Source organism: Pagrus major, chromosome 10 (genome assembly GCF_040436345.1).
Source record: "Pagrus major chromosome 10, Pma_NU_1.0".
NCBI classification, from domain to species: domain Eukaryota; kingdom Metazoa; phylum Chordata; class Actinopteri; order Spariformes; family Sparidae; genus Pagrus; species Pagrus major.
In genome coordinates, this window is record NC_133224.1 from 12,280,988 (window position 1) to 12,299,525 (window position 18,538).

The 18,538-nt window shown below is 36.2% G+C and overlaps 1 protein-coding gene across 1 annotated transcript in view; it reads right to left on the reverse strand.

Moving 5' to 3' along the window:
- The window catches only part of LOC141004135 (uncharacterized), a 69,155-nt gene that overhangs the window by 38,785 nt on the left and 11,832 nt on the right, over positions 1-18,538 (reverse strand). Inside the window, exons 36-41 of the mRNA XM_073475633.1 lie at positions 18,429-18,524; positions 18,178-18,306; positions 17,958-18,083; positions 17,798-17,835; positions 8,315-8,346; positions 682-897 (exon numbers count right to left, since the gene is read on the reverse strand). Of these exons, the coding sequence (XP_073331734.1) occupies positions 682-897; positions 8,315-8,346; positions 17,798-17,835; positions 17,958-18,083; positions 18,178-18,306; positions 18,429-18,524 (637 nt within the window). The remainder of the gene's footprint in view (positions 1-681; positions 898-8,314; positions 8,347-17,797; positions 17,836-17,957; positions 18,084-18,177; positions 18,307-18,428; positions 18,525-18,538) is intronic.

Genomic DNA, 18,538 nt, shown 5'->3' on the forward strand with positions numbered 1-18,538 from the left:
TCAGTAATTCATTCAGAAAAACAGTCTGATAAAATTACAATGAGAGTTTACATTTCAACTGAGAGAAGTAAGCATTATTTTTGGTAAAATGAAATAATTAAAGTGAACGTTATGATGACAAAGAATTATTTTGTGATAAATGTTACATTTTCAAATTTAAAAGACATTCCCCCTTTTCACCAAAACAACATTTTAACCAAAAGTATTTAAAATTATAGTTCATACTGTAGTGCTGGATACCTTTTGCTTACATATATGTGTGTGTATACAGTCAATGTAAAAAGAAAGGGGAAAAAAAGACAATCTACACTTCAGCCCCTAAACTTGATGGGAGGGGGCTTGTTTTTTTTTGTTCTTTTTCTCTGTCTTTGTGGTTTTTTCCCTTTTTCTTTTCTTTTTTTCTTCCCTTCTTCAATATTTACAGGGGTCTCATTTGTGTTGTTGGAGTTACTGTCTTAATTTTCCTGTGCCTCTTCACCTGCACTGCTTTTCACTTCACTCACTGATGTAATAGATACTTGAGTGTTGTTTGTGTACTGTATATAGCTCATCAATGCACTTTTGCATGAAGTGCCTGAATGTGTAACATCAATAAGAGTAGTTGTTTTTGTATTCTGTGTTAGACAAACACTGATTCTCTTAATGTAAATTGCACACAGTAGGACACGTTCTTCTGTTTACCTCTTTGTCCTTCCCTATCTGTCGTTGTGTCTTCATCCAGATGTCGCTTATAGTCTTTCGACTGTTTTCGAACATTAACAGACTTGTCGTTCGAGTTTTCTTCTGTGTTCTCCTCCTCTCCTTCAGTCTGATGGTTTGATACCTCATTGTCATTTCCAGTCTGTACCTCATCCTCTTCATTCTGTCTCATATCACAGGACATCTTCAACTCTGTAGCTTTAAATTGAAGAGAAAAAACATATTTAGCAATCATATGTTAATATTACACCTAAATTAATCCTTTATGTTTTCTTGTAGTCCTACCTCTGTACGTTAGGAGATAGACAGTCCCGGAGCTGATGAACAATAATTTTGAAGTTATTATTTGCATAGAAAAACAATATGGGGACAACATCTGTTTAACACTTACAGATAAATAAATCCAAAATAATTATTGGTAAAATCAAAAACATATTTTTAAACATACCTGAATGTCCTGTCCTCAATGTCCAGAAAAACACAGTGCCATTACACCATTAATACTTTAGTAGTGTTTGTAAACTGAATTTGGTTCATCAGAGCATTTGTTCATAATGTATCTCATTATGGTATATAAAATAAATCACACACAGAGTAAGGGAAAGAGGTCATTTTTGTATATTCCCATAGTGATTCTCTTAATATATTTGCTATTTGGACACAAGAGGGCTCTGTTGCCCACAGAATTGTTTATTCTGGCCAGTAATTGGTTTTAGTGTTTTTCCAGCGACTGTAACATAGATAACACTGCTTTCTTTCATGTGTAAACCGTATATCATATATTAATGTATATGAAACTATATGTTGTTGAAGACTAATACTGTAATTAATGTCTGTTTGTATGTTTTCTTTAGAACCACACATACCTACAAACCCAGTCATCCACACCAATGCCTTACACTCATCAATGACCTGTGATCATTAAAGTTAATTGGGATTGAACTCTCTGTGCCCTACTCTCTTATCGGAGTCCCTGACCTTAAAGGAGCTATCAAGTCAGCATCCCAGAGGTTCTATCTCTATCACATGACTACATAATCATTTACTTGTTCACCAAACCTTGAATAAACTTAGTCTCATATCATATTGTACATCACATCCCCTCTATCTCGAGGGCTGATCTTTGTATCCTTTCAGTCTATTCACATCTTTTCCTCACCATCATCACTCTGTCCCATCGGTCTTCTCTGAAAATTGCTCTCTTTTTTGTTCAGCTGGTTCGGCGTCTGATAAACAAAAAATAATTTACTGCCTTGGATTTGGAAAAATGCAAAACTTGGTTTAATGAAATGTAGGCGACTATTAAAATTAATAAATGATAAATGATTCAACCTCCTTCTTTATTACCTGTTTTCTTTCCCTTCTTTTTTGTCTTTGTCTTCCCATCATGACATCTGCTACGGGATTTATGCATTTCCTTCCATCCAACTTCCAACTTGTGGATGTTATAATGTGTGATGCTGAAATGGATAGGACCTTCTTTTTGAAATTCATTTCCCCATGCCTTTCATCACCTGTTCTTCTGACTGATGTGGCTGAATGATTTTATCCTCAATACACATCTTATGTCGTCTCATTTATCTGTTTACCATACAAATAAACACATAAAAAACATATAGGCCTACAAAAAGAAGGTCAGTCTTATGTCCAAACTCAAAACTTTCTGTAAACCACACATCTCATGTGTTCCTGAAATAATTTTTGGCCTTCATAAGGCGTTATATATATATATATATATATATATATATATATATATATATATATATATATATATATATATATATATATATATATACATATATATACTGCAATGTTTTTATTTAAACAACAACAACAACAACAACAACAGTAAACTCGCCAACTCAACTGACCATAAATGCAGCACCATATTGTATTAAAATACATTTTGTTGTCTATCTCGTGATAATGATCCATCATCTAGTATGAAATGCAACATGGTGTATAAACCTAAGTATTATGAGTTAACATATTTTCTTCATAATTGCGAGACATAAACGGTAATTACAAATGCAGCGCTCTTCTCTATTGAAGATAAACACAAAATAAATGCTGTGCCAAGATTTGTACACGAAGCAAACAGCAGTGAAAAGTGAACATTTAAAAGAGCCTGTTATGCAGTTTTAGCCAAAGATACAGACAGATGCGGCTTACCGGGGTCTGAAGAGCGTGCAGCCTAATGAACACAACACCAGTCTGACTTCCGTCTGTTCCACCGGCGGCTGTGAGTTGTACGAGGCCACACACACACACACACACACACACACACACACACACACACACACACACACACACACACACACACACACACTCTCTCTCTCTCTCTCTCTCTCTCTCTCTCTCTCTCTCTCTCTCTCACACACACACACACACACACACACACACACACTCTCTCACACACACACACACACACTATGATTTTTATTTTTATTTATCTGATTATCTTAAAAGTCTTCCCGACAGAGGGAATTTTGTGCCGTTTTTCTTTCTTTCTTTCTTTCTTTCTTTCTTTCTTTCTTTCTTTCTTTCTTTCCTTTTTCTTATTGAATTCTTCTTATATCTCTAGTCAGTGAGGCTATCATCGTGCACCGAGAAGCTAAATGTCTTCATTAAGGTATATTGCTGGTAACAACTTGAGATGTTAAACTGAAAGTTGCAGGGGCTTCCTCTCTCTTTTCTAGTGAAATCATGTGACTTTCTGAAAGTTCACACAGAGCACGCTGCAGCACTTAAAGCAATCAAGTGTTATTTTGAAAAAATGGTCTGCAGTAATTGTATTAATGAGGACTATTTATGTATTTATTTCTTTACCTTTTTATCTAACAGTGACAATACAGATAGCCTAATTTGACATTTAATGCAACATATGTAGGCCAATGCCTATGTCTTAAAATTGTACATAGCCTAGTAAAATAACATGGGGCACTGTGGACAGGGCCTGTTTGGGCAATAAATAAATGCAGTTTTTTTCCTAATTTCACATTATTATTATTATTATTATTATTATTATTATTATGTGTCAAGTCACCTATCCGACCATGTGATTCAAAGTTGTTTTGTAGCAAGTGTAGAAGGTCTGGTAGGGGTCTATCTTTCTGGATTTTTTTTAATGGGCAAAAAAGCACAACCTGGACTAAATATCTAGAAGCTCATTACAAGAAAACATGCCTCTGTCAGAAAAAAACAAGAACTAGAGACCACAAGGGACTTTCTGATGAACTTTCTCATGGGGGTTTTCCATTTGTTCTTCCCATGATACGACAATGTGTTCAGCAAATGTTGCTGCGGTTGAAAAACGTTTGTGAATGCATCTCGCCCTTTTCTGAGAACTGTCGTGACTTTACCACTTCCTGAGCCTACTGCTTTTTTTGTGTTAGTTTCAGTTTGAGCAGTGCAGTACCGTGTGTAAAGATGTGAGGTATAAGGTGTAAGGGAGACAGTTTCCTTTTTACATGGTGCAAATTTGACACTAATCCTGCTGCTGTATACTTCACAAGACAATCAAAGAAATGTCTGATCTTAGAAACTGAATATGACTAATTTTTGGAATTTGTCTTAGTATTTGTCAGTTCAGTAATATCACAGCAAAGGTAATAGTGTTAGTGAACGCAGGTGTGGTTTTAAAAAACCCATACCCATATTTTTTTATTATTTGAAATTTGTAACATGGCTGACAGGCATCTAACTTGCAATAGGCTACCTATTCTACTGTTAATTTATCCTGTCCTTCCCATGCAGTTTTTGACCGGAAAATCAGCTCCTCAAAATTAGTTTGGGATTTTGGGATATTGGGATATTCTTGTTTTTACAGCCCCACAACTGAGCTGAAGCGGTTACACACACAAACAAAGCCATTTTTTCATAGCTCAGATACACTTGACTCTCCATGAGTAAAACCATTGAAGCAACAAATATACTGTTGGGCAAAATATATGCACACATATCCCAATATACCTGACACATTTTGAGGAGTGTACTTATCATCTGTTGGACCTTCACGTAAGCACTGCCCACAACTTGATTGACAGATGATATCATTTAAGTATATGACTGATAAAAAAACAAAACAATTGGCTGTACCATGTGCCACAGTAATGGGTCGAATAATCGCAATTTTATTTGTGTTTGCAATAAATGTAAGCGAGCTTGTAAGGATTTGTTTTGGTAGGCTACCTAAAATTATTTTTCATTCATCCATGTGTTCACGCAGCAGCAAAATCAATTTGCACTGATTTTGATTTAATGTTACAAATAAAATAAATACAATTTATAAATATAGAGGTTATATATAGAGGTAAATAGAGTGTTTAGAAGTAGCAGCCACAGCAGTTATAACAGCTTTATTAATTCAGATATGAATATTAAGAATACTATAAGTATATTACAAAAAATCATTAATATTTTTATTATAATTATTATAAATATATTATGAATCTGAAATAAAACATAAACATCACACAATGTTAAACACATTGTATATCTAAAAAGTGAAATGTCTTTAAAAAAGTGCATTTAGATTTCAGAATCTATTTAGAAACCCCATAATTACTTAAAATCACGGACATCATTGATTCCTTTTCCTTTCCATTTTTTTTTTTAGCTCAGTGCAGTAACAATTAGCTGGTACAGTGTAGTTGAAAAAGAAAATGTGAAACATAAGAAATAAAGCTATATTGTCAAAATAAAAAATAATGTTTGATAGTTATTTTTTTATTATTATTATTTCAAAATTCATCCAAACAGAGCTGATGGTGTACATCAGTAACAGAAACTGTCATCAGAATCAAACAAAATAAAATAAAACATTCTCTGATCACCATTTAAAAGCATTACATTTCCACAACCTTAGCTATAATGTGTTAAAATATGTATGTACACTTGTGTGGACTGCGTATATGTTTCTGTGTGTGTGTGTGTCTTGTTAAATGACTTTAAAATGAAGTCTGTAGCTGAAAGTATGTTGAATTAACAGAACTTCAAAGTGGAATAGGTTCCCATTCACTTACATTGTAAAAAAAAAAATATGGAAAAAGCTTAAAATTCTCAAAAGTATATTAAAAGAAGGGACATTTTGAAGAGGCAGAGCATCTTCACATTTGAAGGGTTCCTGTAGCTGCAGGGGTAATAAAGGGCTACAAGAAGCACAGACAGAGTTTATCCACCCTCCTTAAATTGAGGTTTGGGAAAAAAGTAATAGTAGTAGTACTATTACAAAAAACAATGCTAAAAAACATAAAAATACGAAAACCATTGCAGAACACCCTGAAGAGTGTGCTGGCAGTCCAGGTTGTTCTCTTGGGACCTGGTGGAAAAGTAAACCAGAAATTAATTTCACTGTAATCTAACTGTAATTGAAAATAACAGTAATTAGTAACATTTATCTCTGTCAATGTTTGTGCACCACTTGAATAAATAAGAACTGCTGAAGTCTCATATCTGACAGTGTTGAATGTTGGAACTTTCTGACATATAGAGATATCCTACTGAGATCTATCTTGATGGCTAAATGTCACTTTCTTCTAACCTAATCTTATAAGTTCCTCACATTTAAATTGTAATCTGTTATCAGTCTATTACTCCTACTTTTGTGCTTTACCTCGTCTTCATTCTGGTTGGTCTCAACAGGCTTCTGACAATCAGCATCTTTAAAGTGGAAAGAAAATAACAGCATTCAGTAATGATCTGTATTTGTATAGATTTCAGTGAGACAAAATGTTTTATTTTTTGTGATTTACACCCCAAAAGCCTAAATGTCATCACATAATCCCCAGTAAAGTCCCTTTGGGAAAAGATACTTGATCCCACTTCAAAGTTTCAAATCACTAGTGCAGGCAGATCCCTCGTGTTTGTGTGTGCTCGGTCACTCACAGCTGGATGTAAATACCGGTGTGTATGTATCACGAGTTCTGTTGATCTTGTCTGGCGCGGCTTCCGTAGTGCAAACGACTGTGAGGGAGACTTGCGTGCACACGGGAGCGTGCCTCCAGGCAAATATAGTATAGTTTCAAGTTTCAAGTTTTTATTGTCAATTTCTCCACATGTACCAGGCATACAGAGGAATCGAAAAGACGTTTCTCACTATCCCACAGTGAGAGAAATAGTGCACAAGCACAACAGATGAAGACAGACATTTCCTAACACTAAAGTATCAATAAGGTGCACGACAGATAAAGACATTTACTAACATTAAATAGACAATAAAATATATTTAAAAAAACTACTATGTTTCTGTATGTCCAGTATGTCCAGTTTCTGTATGATATGTAGTGCAAAAGAAGACAGTCAGTAATAGCAGCAAACTGTTTAGGCTAGAAAAATGTACTAAATGACGTTGTTTCAAGTAAACTCTCCATGTCGCCACTTCAGGACACTTGGATTGCAGCGGACGAGCAGTATGGAGGAATATTACAAAGTTTTTGTGTAGTTTTATGGACCTTTTCGTCTCGGACGCCATTTACGCTCGTTATATGGATTATTGCTGCCGGAGGGTACCCCCGCAGGTCTCCAGCTGCACTTTGAGGAATAAGAAATTACACCGGACTTCTCATCAGCATGAGGGTGAGTCGATAATGACTGAATTTCGTTCTAGAGTGAACTATTCCTTTAAGGATTCAACCTCTTTTGGCATTAAAAGCTATAGTGCTTATTTGTTTTTATTTCATGGAAGTTCGTTTTTTGTTTCCTGTGTCTTCCAACTTGTCTTTCAGGCTGCTGCCTCCATTCATGGACAGATTTCATCTACACTACATATTATTTCATCCCGTGTTCCACAGACATTTTTTACCTTCATATAATGACTCGTCTCTCTGACTGGTGATCTTTTGCTTTTCACATTTTTTTTATCATGTCTAAATCATCACTTCTCCGTTTATGAAACATTCAATAAGCTCAGTCTTATATCATCTCAGTGTTGAACTTCTTTCACTATGTGGATCCCCCTCGACCCCGAGGCTGAATTTATTTTTCCAGACGTTCACAGGAGTCTTTCGACTGTTCTCCAACATTAACAGAAGCATCTTCTACTCTTCACCTTCACTGCTTTTCACTTCACTCACTGTTGACTGATTATTAATTGATGTGTCAGTCTCTACATTTTCTGCATCACCCTCCTCTCCTCTAGCCTGACGTCTCTCTTCCTTTCTATCTTTTCTCATCTGTCCCTCATCCTCTGCACTGTGTCCCATCTGTGTGGTTTCTTCATCATCAGTATTTCTTTTGCTATTTCTTTTTTTCAGTTCTTCAAGACCAATACCTTCACCCTGTTCTTCTTCCACCTCGTCTGTCAGATCCTCTGAAGTGGTCTCAACAGGCTTCTGATACTCTGTGGCATTGAAACCAGTTAATATTACCTCCTTGTCCCTCACTCTCGGTGTTTTTGACTTAGTTTCCTTCAACCCTTCAGACTTGTCGTTCGAGTTTTCTTCTGTGTTATCCTCCTCTCCTTCAGTCTGATAGTTTAATAACTCATTGTCATTTCTAATCTTTCCCTATTCCTCTTCATTCTGCCTCGTCCTACAGGACATCTTCAACTATGTAGCTTTAAATATATAATATGACACCTAAATTATTAATCCTTTATGTATTTTTGTAGTCCTACCTCTGTACGTGAGGAGATAGACAGTCCTGGAGCTGATGAACAATAATTTTGAAGTCATTATTTGCACAGAAAAACAAAATGGTGACAACATGTGGTTAACACAATCCGTGTACCCAACGTTCTTTCGTTTTTCGTTTCAAAACCAAATTAAAAAAACGGAAAAACAAGTTTGTTTTTCTGTTTTTCTCTTTTAAACCCAGAACGAAAAAACAGGAAAAACAGAATAACACAAAACCACATTTTGTGCCTGTTATTCTGTTTTAAAACAAAAACAGAATAACGAGAAAATTAAGTTTTTGATTTTTATTGTTTTGTTATTTTGATATTCTGAAAATTCGGGGAATGCTGGGAGATTTTTGCGGAGTCGGGGGGGGCGCGTACACACCACACACCCGTTATTACCGGACTGGACAGCAGCCGAGAGATTTATTAGGTTAGGCTACCCTATTATATCCAAATCATGATCTAGTCTGTCCTGAGCCTACAAAATAAAGTTTGAGAAATGTCTGCATGGTGTAGGCTACACCTGCTTACAGTGCAGCTGACAGATGTGCAGCCATATATATTTTCCTCATCGCTACCTGAGCCACCATCTGAATCGCATTGCGCCCGATTCACATACCTGTAGGCCTATACAGGTAAAAATAAATGTGATAGTATGAAAACATTAGCCTACATATTGTTGTAAAATTTTTTCTCTGACAATAGATTAATAATTATAGTAATAGGTTACAATAACAAATGCTTTTATTATGAAATAGAAATGTGTTGTGTTGTCTTCCGTTAGTGTAGCAGACATTAAATTGTTACAAATAATCTTCTGGTTGCTAGGTAACGAATAGGACCTTTCCTCCTTGTCTTTTTTATTTCGCCTCTGTTGTTTTCCTCCTTGTAACTGTTCAGTATAACATGTTTTAATCAGTAAATATGATCGCATTCAGCCCATAGGCTGAGCCAGCGACTCCCAGAAAAAGACAAAGCTTGCCATTGCAGAGACGCTCGTTCCGGCTCACTTCGTGCGCCTCTGACTCTGCAAAAATCTCCCAGCATTCCCCGAATTTTCAGAATATCAAAATAACAAAACAATAAAAATCAAAAACTTAATTTTCATGTTATTCTGTTTTTGATTTAAAGCAGAATAACAGGCACAAAATGTGGTTTTGTGTTATTCTGTTTTTTCGTTCTGGGTTTAAAAGAGAAAAACAGAAAAACAACCTTGTTTTTCCGTTTTTTTAATTTGGTTTGGAAACGAAAAAACGAAAGAACGTTGGGTACACGGATTTTAACACTTACAGATAAATAAAGTTATTATTGGTAAAAATAAAAAAAATATGTTTTCAAACATACCTGAATGTCCTGTCCTCTGCAAACAGCTGGTTTATCATCTGCACGGTTCAACAAAAGCAAACCAATGTCAGCAAATTTCTTTTTAGTGTTTGATCTTTCTGTTGGTGTGTTTTAAATCTTCCTCACCTTGCTGACATGAGAGTCATTACACTCATACCAGGTGTTGTCCTCAGACAGGACGGTGGCTGTGTAATGTCCTCCTCCTATACTGCCCATGTGATCCACCATCCCATACAGTTTGTACGTCTTGTTCTACAATGAAGAACACAGTCAGGTACAAGAAAGTATTTTAAAATCAATCAACAGGAACAACATTCAAATATAAATTAGATATAAATAAAAAAGACTTTTCCTTGCCTTCAGCTGTAATTCACATGGCACTTCCACACAGCAGTCTGATTTGAAATGTGACCTGGTGTTGTAGTCAAAGTCAAATCTCTTGAGGAGAACAATCAAGATCTGAGGAGCTTTCACCATCTCACATCCCTAAATAACACAAGAAACATCATCAAACACTATATCCTTTAACACAGAACATTTTAATTTGATTCTAGTATTAAAATTGACCTGGATATTGTTTGTGTTTTCATTTTCAGGTCAAAACTCACACTTGTTGCTCCTGTTTTCTGTTTACAGTCGTTGCAGTACACCATGTTGTCACCAGAGTATGTTTTTGTTTGGAAAGTTCCTTCAAAGCTGCTTTGCTGTGGGAACACAAATGTTGTAATAAATGGCATATGAGCTCAGCATGCTCACATCACATATAAACACTAAACTACAACTGTGAACTCTGTCTGCTCACCACACTGTAGGTTGTATCAGGTGTATCTTTCAGTGATAGTGGAAGAATCCAGAATGGATTTGTCTCATTATTGATGATGTGGCCTTCAGAGCACTTTGTTGTGTCCATCAGCTGTCCTTGGAAAACCTTGAGAAAAAAACGTAATTTACAACACAGGTTTCTGATTTGTTCTCCTGTAAATAACATTGTAGATTTAATAAGTGCTCACCTCAGAGGCCTGTGGACTGATATGATGTAAAATCTTCTGAAGGCATTCAGCTGCATCACGTTGTTCATAAACTGCAGAAGGATACATTAAACTGAATCTGATATATTCATTTCTTCTAAGCATCTTATGACTGTCCAACTTACCATTATGAATCTCCAAACTCTTTGTGATGTTTTCTGTTCCACATGTTTTTGTCTCCAGGTCCGTAAAGATTTTTATCAGCTCTTGATTTGTTTGTGGATCCAACCTTTAGGAAGACAGTAGCTTCTCAGTGAATAGTGACTGTTTACTGCTTTGATGTGCTCAGCAACAGAGTTTTGCACATTTGAAACACCCTTAAACATTCAAATGAATCATCTTATTATACAGTGTTTCTTGTTAACATTTTAAATAAAGTTTTCTCAACATTTAAATTGATCTCCTTGTACTTGTACAGATAAAAACAGCTGTTTCAAACCTGTCGTGGATCTCAGTCGTCATGAAGAGAACTTGCAGGACACTGTTGAGGTAACATGTGGCTCCCTGATTGTACAGGCCATGATGAGGTTTCTGTGGCAGAGTCACTTAAAAGACAGAAAAACACAGTGCCATTACACCATTAATACTTTAGTGGTGTTTGTAAACTTCATTTGGTTCATCAGAGCATTTGTTCATAATGTATCTCATTATGGTATATAAAATAAATCACACACAGAGTAAGGGAAAGAGGTCATTTTTGTATATTCCCATAGTGATTCTCTTAATATATTTGCTATTTGGACACAAGAGGGCTCTGTTGCCCACAGAATTGTTTATTCTGGCCAGTAATTGGTTTTAGTGTTTTTCCAGCGACTGTAACATAGATAACACTGCTTTCTTTCATGTGTAAACCGTATATCATATATTAATGTATATGAAACTATATGTTGTTGAAGACTAATACTGTAATTAATGTCTGTTTGTATGTTTTCTTTAGAACCACACATACCTACAAACCCAGTCATCCACACCAATGCCTTACACTCATCAATGACCTGTGATCATTAAAGTTAATTGGGATTGAACTCTCTGTGCCCTACTCTCTTATCGGAGTCCCTGGCCTTAAAGGAGCTATCAAGTCAGCATCCCAGAGGTTCTATCTCTATCACATGACTACATAATCATTTACTTGTTCACCAAACCTTGAATAAACTTAGTCTCATATCATATTGTACATCACATCCCCTCTATCTCGAGGGCTGATCTTTGTATCCTTTCAGTCTATTCACATCTTTTCCTCACCATCATCACTCTGTCCCATCGGTCTTCTCTGAAAATTGCTGTCTTTATTGTTCAGCTGGTTCGGCGTCTGATAAACAAAAAATAATTTACTGCCTTGGATTTGGAAAAATGCAAAACTTGGTTTAATGAAATGTAGGCGACTATTAAAATTAATAAATGATAAATGATTCAACCTCCTTCTTTATTACCTGTTTTCTTTCCCTTCTTTTTTGTCTTTGTCTTCCCATCATGACATCTGCTACCGGATTTATGCATTTCCTTCCATCCAACTTCCAACTTGTGGATGTTATAATGTGTGATGCTGAAATGGATAGGACCTTCTTTTTGAAATTCATTTCCCCATGCCTTTCATCACCTGTTCTTCTGACTGATGTGGCTGAATGATTTTATCCTCAATACACATCTTATGTCGTCTCATTTATCTGTTTACCATACAAATAAACACATAAAAAACATATAGGCCTACAAAAACAAGGTCAGTCTTATGTCCAAACTCAAAACTTTCTGTAAAACACACATCTCATGTGTTCCTGAAATAATTTTTGGCCTTCATAAGGCGTTATATATATATATGTATATATATATGTATATATATATACTGCAATGTTTTTATTTAAACAACAACAACAACAACAACAACAACAGTAAACTCGCCAACTCAACTGACCATAAATGCAGCAACATATTGTATTAAAATACATTTTGTTGTCTATCTCGTGATAATGATCCATCATCTAGTATGAAATGCAACATGGTGTATAAACCTAAGTATTATGAGTTAACATATTTTCTTCATAATTGCGAGACATAAACGGTAATTACAAATGCAGCGCTCTTCTCTATTGAAGATAAACACAAAATAAATGCTGTGCCAAGATTTGTACACGAAGCAAACAGCAGTGAAAAGTGAACATTTAAAAGAGCCTGTTATGCAGTTTTAGCCAAAGATACAGACAGATACGGCTTACCGGGGTCTGAAGAGCGTGCAGCCTAATGAACACAACACCAGTCTGACTTCCGTCTGTTCCACCGGCGGCTGTGAGTTGTACGAGGCCACACACACACACACACACACACACACACACACACACACACACACACACACACACACACACACACACACACTCTCTCTCTCTCTCTCTCTCTCTCTCTCTCACACTCACACACACACACACACACACACACACACAAACACACACACACACACACACACTATGATTTTTATTTTTATTTATCTGATTATCTTAAAAGTCTTCCCGACAGAGGGAATTTTGTGCCGTTTTTCTTTCTTTCTTTCTTTCTTTCTTTCTTTCTTTCTTTCTTTCTTTCTTTCCTTTTTCTTATTGAATTCTTCTTATATCTCTAGTCAGTGAGGCTATCATCGTGCACCGAGAAGCTAAATGTCTTCATTAAGGTATATTGCTGGTAACAACTTGAGATGTTAAACTGAAAGTTGCAGGGGCTTCCTCTCTCTTTTCTAGTGAAATCATGTGACTTTCTGAAAGTTCACACAGAGCACGCTGCAGCACATTATTTTGAAAAAATGGTCTGCAGTAATTGTATTAATGTAGACTATTTATGTATTTATTTCTTTACCTTTTTATCTAACAGTGACAATACAGATAGCCTAATTTGACATTTAATGCAACATATGTAGGCCAATGCCTATGTCTTAAAATTGTACATAGCCTAGTAAAATGACATGGAGCACTGTGGACAGGGCCTGTTTAGGCTATAAATAAATGCAGTTTTTTTCCTAATTTCACATTATTATTATTATCATTATTATTATTATTATTATTATTATTATTATTATTATTATTATTATGTGTCAAGTCACCTATCCGACCATGTGATTCAAAGTTGTTTTGTAGCAAGTGTAGAAGGTCTGGTAGGGGTCTATCTTTCTGGATTTTTTTTAAATGGGCAAAAAAGCACAATCTGGACTAAATATCTAGAAGCTCATTACAAGAAAACATTCCTCTGTCAGAAAAAAACAAGAACTAAAGACCACAAGGGGCTTTCTGATGAACTTTCTCATGGGGGTTTTCCATTTGTTCTTCCCATGATACGACAATGTGTTCAGGAAATGTTGCTGCGGTTGAAAAACGTTTGTGAATGCATCTCGCCCTTTTCTGAGAACTGTCGTGACTTTACCACTTCCTGAGCCTACTGCTTTTTTTGTGTTAGTTTCAGTTTGAGCAGTGCAGTACCGTGTGTAAAGATGTGATAAGGTGTAAGGGAGACAGTTTCCTTTTTACATGGTGCAAATTTGACACTAATCCTGCTGCTGTATACTTCACAAGACAATCAAATAAATGTCTGATCTTAGAAACTGAATATGACTAATTTTTGTAATTTGTCTTAGTATTTGTCAGTTCAGTAATATCACAGCAAAGGTGATAGTGTTAGTGAACGCAGGTGTGGTTTTAAAAAACCCATACCCATATTTTTTTATTATTTGAAATTTGTAACATGGCTGACAGGCATCTAACTTGCAATAGGCTACCTATTCTACTGTTAATTTATCCTGTCCTTCCCATGCAGTTTTTGACCGGAAAATTAGCTCCTCAAAATTAGTTTGGGATTTTGGGATATTGGGATATTCTTGTTTTTACAGCCCCACAACTGAGCTGAAGCGGTTACACACACAAACAAAGCCATTTTTTCATAGCTCAGATACACTTGACTCTCCATGAGTAAAACCATTGAAGCAACAAATATACTGTTGGGCAAAATATATGCACACATATCCCAATATACCTGACACATTTTGAGGAGTGTACTTATCATCTGTTGGACCTTCACGTAAGCACTGCCCACAACTTGATTGACAGATGATATCATTTAAGTATATGACTGATAAAAAAACAAAACAATTGGCTGTACCATGTGCCACAGTAATGGGTCGAATAATCGCAATTTTATTTGTGTTTGCAATAAATGTAAGCGAGCTTGTAAGGATTTGTTTTGGTAGGCTACCTAAAATTATTTTCCATCCATCCATGTGTTCACGCAGCAGCAAAATCAATTTGCACTGATTTTGATTTAATGTTACAAATAAAATAAATACAATTTAACTCCAGGGTCTTGTTTGCGAAGACAATCCGCAAGTCGCCATATTAAAGCAGAGGTAGATAGAGTGTTTAGAAGTAGCAGCCACAGCAGTTACAGCTTTTTTAATTCAGATATGAATATTAAGAATACTATAAGTATATTACAAAAAATCATTAATATTTTTATTATAATTATTATAAATATATTATGAATCTGAAATAAAACATAAACATCACACAACACCAAAGAAGACATAACAATCAAAGAAGAATATCTGATCACAGAAAAAAAACTTGACAAAACATTTGCAGTCATGTGATTTTCAAATGTATAAAAGTTTACCTCACTGGTTGTTAATCAAATCACAACAATGAGGAAAAGGCCTATTGCCTTCATTTTCAACATAGTTCTGTGTGCATTTGTGAATCAACCCAAAGTCTATTCATTCCTATACTTCATATACTCATTCTGTTTGTTTGGATCAAGAACGTGCCTTGAGTAGGCTTTTGTTGAAAAAATTGTACTCTTGGAAAATTATTCATCTGCTGTCACCCACCTACAATGATGTACTGAGTTCCCTCCCCAGACAGCTTAACAACCATTCACACCTGGGCTCACCTAGCCTTAGCAACCCACGTGAAGGCCGGTTGGACCAACGACCCACAAGTGGCCCTAACGACTTAACATATATAAGCCAACATTGTGAAAGAAGGGGCTGTAAAACGATGGATACATCAACCCCCGAGAAATAACATTGTTTCACTGTCAGAATTTGAGCCATTTGGTCCAATAAGATTTGCAAAGTCTAGAAGAGCTGCATGATTAAATTAATTTATCCTCATTCAAGTTAGACGGGCACTAAACAGGAAATTAGCCAGCTTGGTTGGCAGGTCTTTAGTGTGCATGCTCTATGGGTTGCAAAATGTGAAAATCTATACAGAGCCGGCAAGTTTGTTTTTTTTCTCTCTTTTTATTCAAGAACTTCAAATACATACAAACAAGCCATACAGGTTCAAAATTCCAGTCCACCCTCAGCGCAACCAAACATCATCAAACAAAACACAACAAAGCAGTTTAGAGGTCTATTCAACTGAATTCAGCACAGAGCAGATTGAGCGAGACAGGAAGTCAGACAGAATAAAACACTCTGTGTTGACGCCAGCACAAAAAAAGAGACAAATAGAAGCAATCCAAGCTTTTATCAACTTTAATTAGTCTACATAAAATATATAAGATACGGAGTTAGAGCGGTCGATGTTTTAAGTCAGTGCAACAGTTAATGGAAAAAATAATGAACATGGTCAAAACGCTCTGTCCTAACTTAGAACAACGGTCAGGAAAATAGTAAGTAAGCTGAGCTGCTCTCAGGTAAAACTCTGATATTCAACGATTCTGCAGAACCTAAAGCGAACTGCTTTCTTGCAGGTACTGTGTCAATGATCGTGCATGTCTATGAGAAGCCGTTGAGGCCAAAGATATATACTTCACTTACACATACATACATACTTCACTTACACATACATACATACTCACTTTTACATACATACATACTTAACTCACACCTATATGCATTCTCACATGCATATACACTACTGAGAGTATGCATGTGTGTGCAAGTGCTCAGTACCAGTATATATGTATGTGCAAGTGAAGTATGTATGTGAGGGTGAAGTATGTATTTTTTTTTAAACTGCTTCTCACACACCTCCTCCTCCATGCTTCACGGTGGGAACCACACATGTAGAAACCATCCGCTCACCTTTTCTGCATCTCACAAAGACATGGTGGGTGGAACCAAAAATCTCACATTTGGACTCATCAGACCAGAGTACAGATTTCCACTGGTCTAATGTCCATCCCTTGTGTTTCTTGGCCCAAGCACTTGTTGTTTTTCCTCAGTAGTGACTTCTTTGCAGCAATTCGACTCATTAAGGCCTGATTTACGCAGTCTCATGTGTCTGCTACTTGAACTCTGTGAAGCATTTATGCGGGCTCTAATCTGAGGTGCTGTTAATTTGCCGTTTCTGAGGCTAGTAACTCTAATGAACGTATCCTCTGCAGCAGAGGTAACTCTTGGTCTTCCTTTCCTGGGGCGGTCCTCATGAGACCCAGTTTCATCATAACGTTTGATGGATTTTTCGACTGCACTTGAGGATACATTCAAAGTTCAATGTATCAAAGTTGAAATTTTCCGGATTGACTGACCTTCATGTCTTAAAGTAATGATGGACTGTCATTTTTCTTTACTTAGCTGAGTGGTTCTTGCCATAATTTGGATTAGAACATAGTTGAATAGGGCTATTCACAGTATCGAACTGTGTGCCAACCCTAGCTCTGCACAGTTGTTGGAGTTTGTCCTGTCTTTATTTTCCTGTGCCTCCTCACTTCCACCGCGTTTGACTTAGTTTCCTTCAACCCTTCAGACTTGTCGTTCGAGTTTTCTTCTGTGTTCTCCTCCTCTCCTGCAGTCTGATGGTTTGATACCTCATTCTCATTTCCAGTCTATACCTCATCCTCTTCATTCAGTCTCGTCTTACAGGACATCTTCAACTCTGTAGCTTTAAATTGAAGAGAAAAAACATATTTAGCAATCATATGTTAATATGACACCTAAATTAATCCTTTATGTTTTCTTGTAGTCCTACCTCTGTACGTGAGGAGATAGACAGTCCAGGAGCTGATGAACAATAATTTTGAAGTTATTATTTTCATAGAAAAACATTGTGGGGACAACATGTGTTTAACACTTACAGATAAATAAATCCCAAATTATTTTGGTGAAATCAAAAACATATTTTTTTAAACATACCTGAATGTCCTGTCCTCTGCAAACAGCTGGTATTTCATCTGCACGGTTCAACAAAAGCAAACCAATGTCAGCACATTTCTTTTTAGTGTTTGATCTTTCTGTTGGTGTGTTTTAAATGTGTAATGTCTTAATGGAACAAATTAAGTTAAATCTTCCTCACCTTGCTGACACGTTCATCATAACACTCATACCAGGTGTTGTCCTCAGACAGGACGGTGGCTGTGTAATGTCCTCCTCTTATACTGCCCATGTGATTCACCATCCCATACAGTTTGTACGTCTTGTTCTACAATGAAGAACACAGACAGGAACATGAAATAATTTTAAAAGCAACAAAGACCATTAAAATGAAATCACAGATAAAAATGACTTTTCCTTACCTTCAACAGTAATTCGCATGGCACTTCCACACAGCAGTCTGATTTGAAATGTGACCTGGTGTTGTAGTCAAAGTCAAATCTCTTGAGGAGAACAATCAAGATCTGAGGAGCTTTCACCATCTCACATCCCTAAATAACACAAGAAACATCATCAAACACTATATCCTTTAACACAGAACATTTTGATTTGATTCCAGTTTTAAAATTGACCTGGATATTGTTTGTGTTTTCATTTTCAGGTCAAAACTCACACTTGTTGCTCCTGTTTTCTGTTTACAGTCGTTGCAGTACACCATGTTGTCACCAGAGTATGTTTTTGTTTGGAAAGTCCTTTCAAAGCTGCTTTTCTGTGGGAACACAA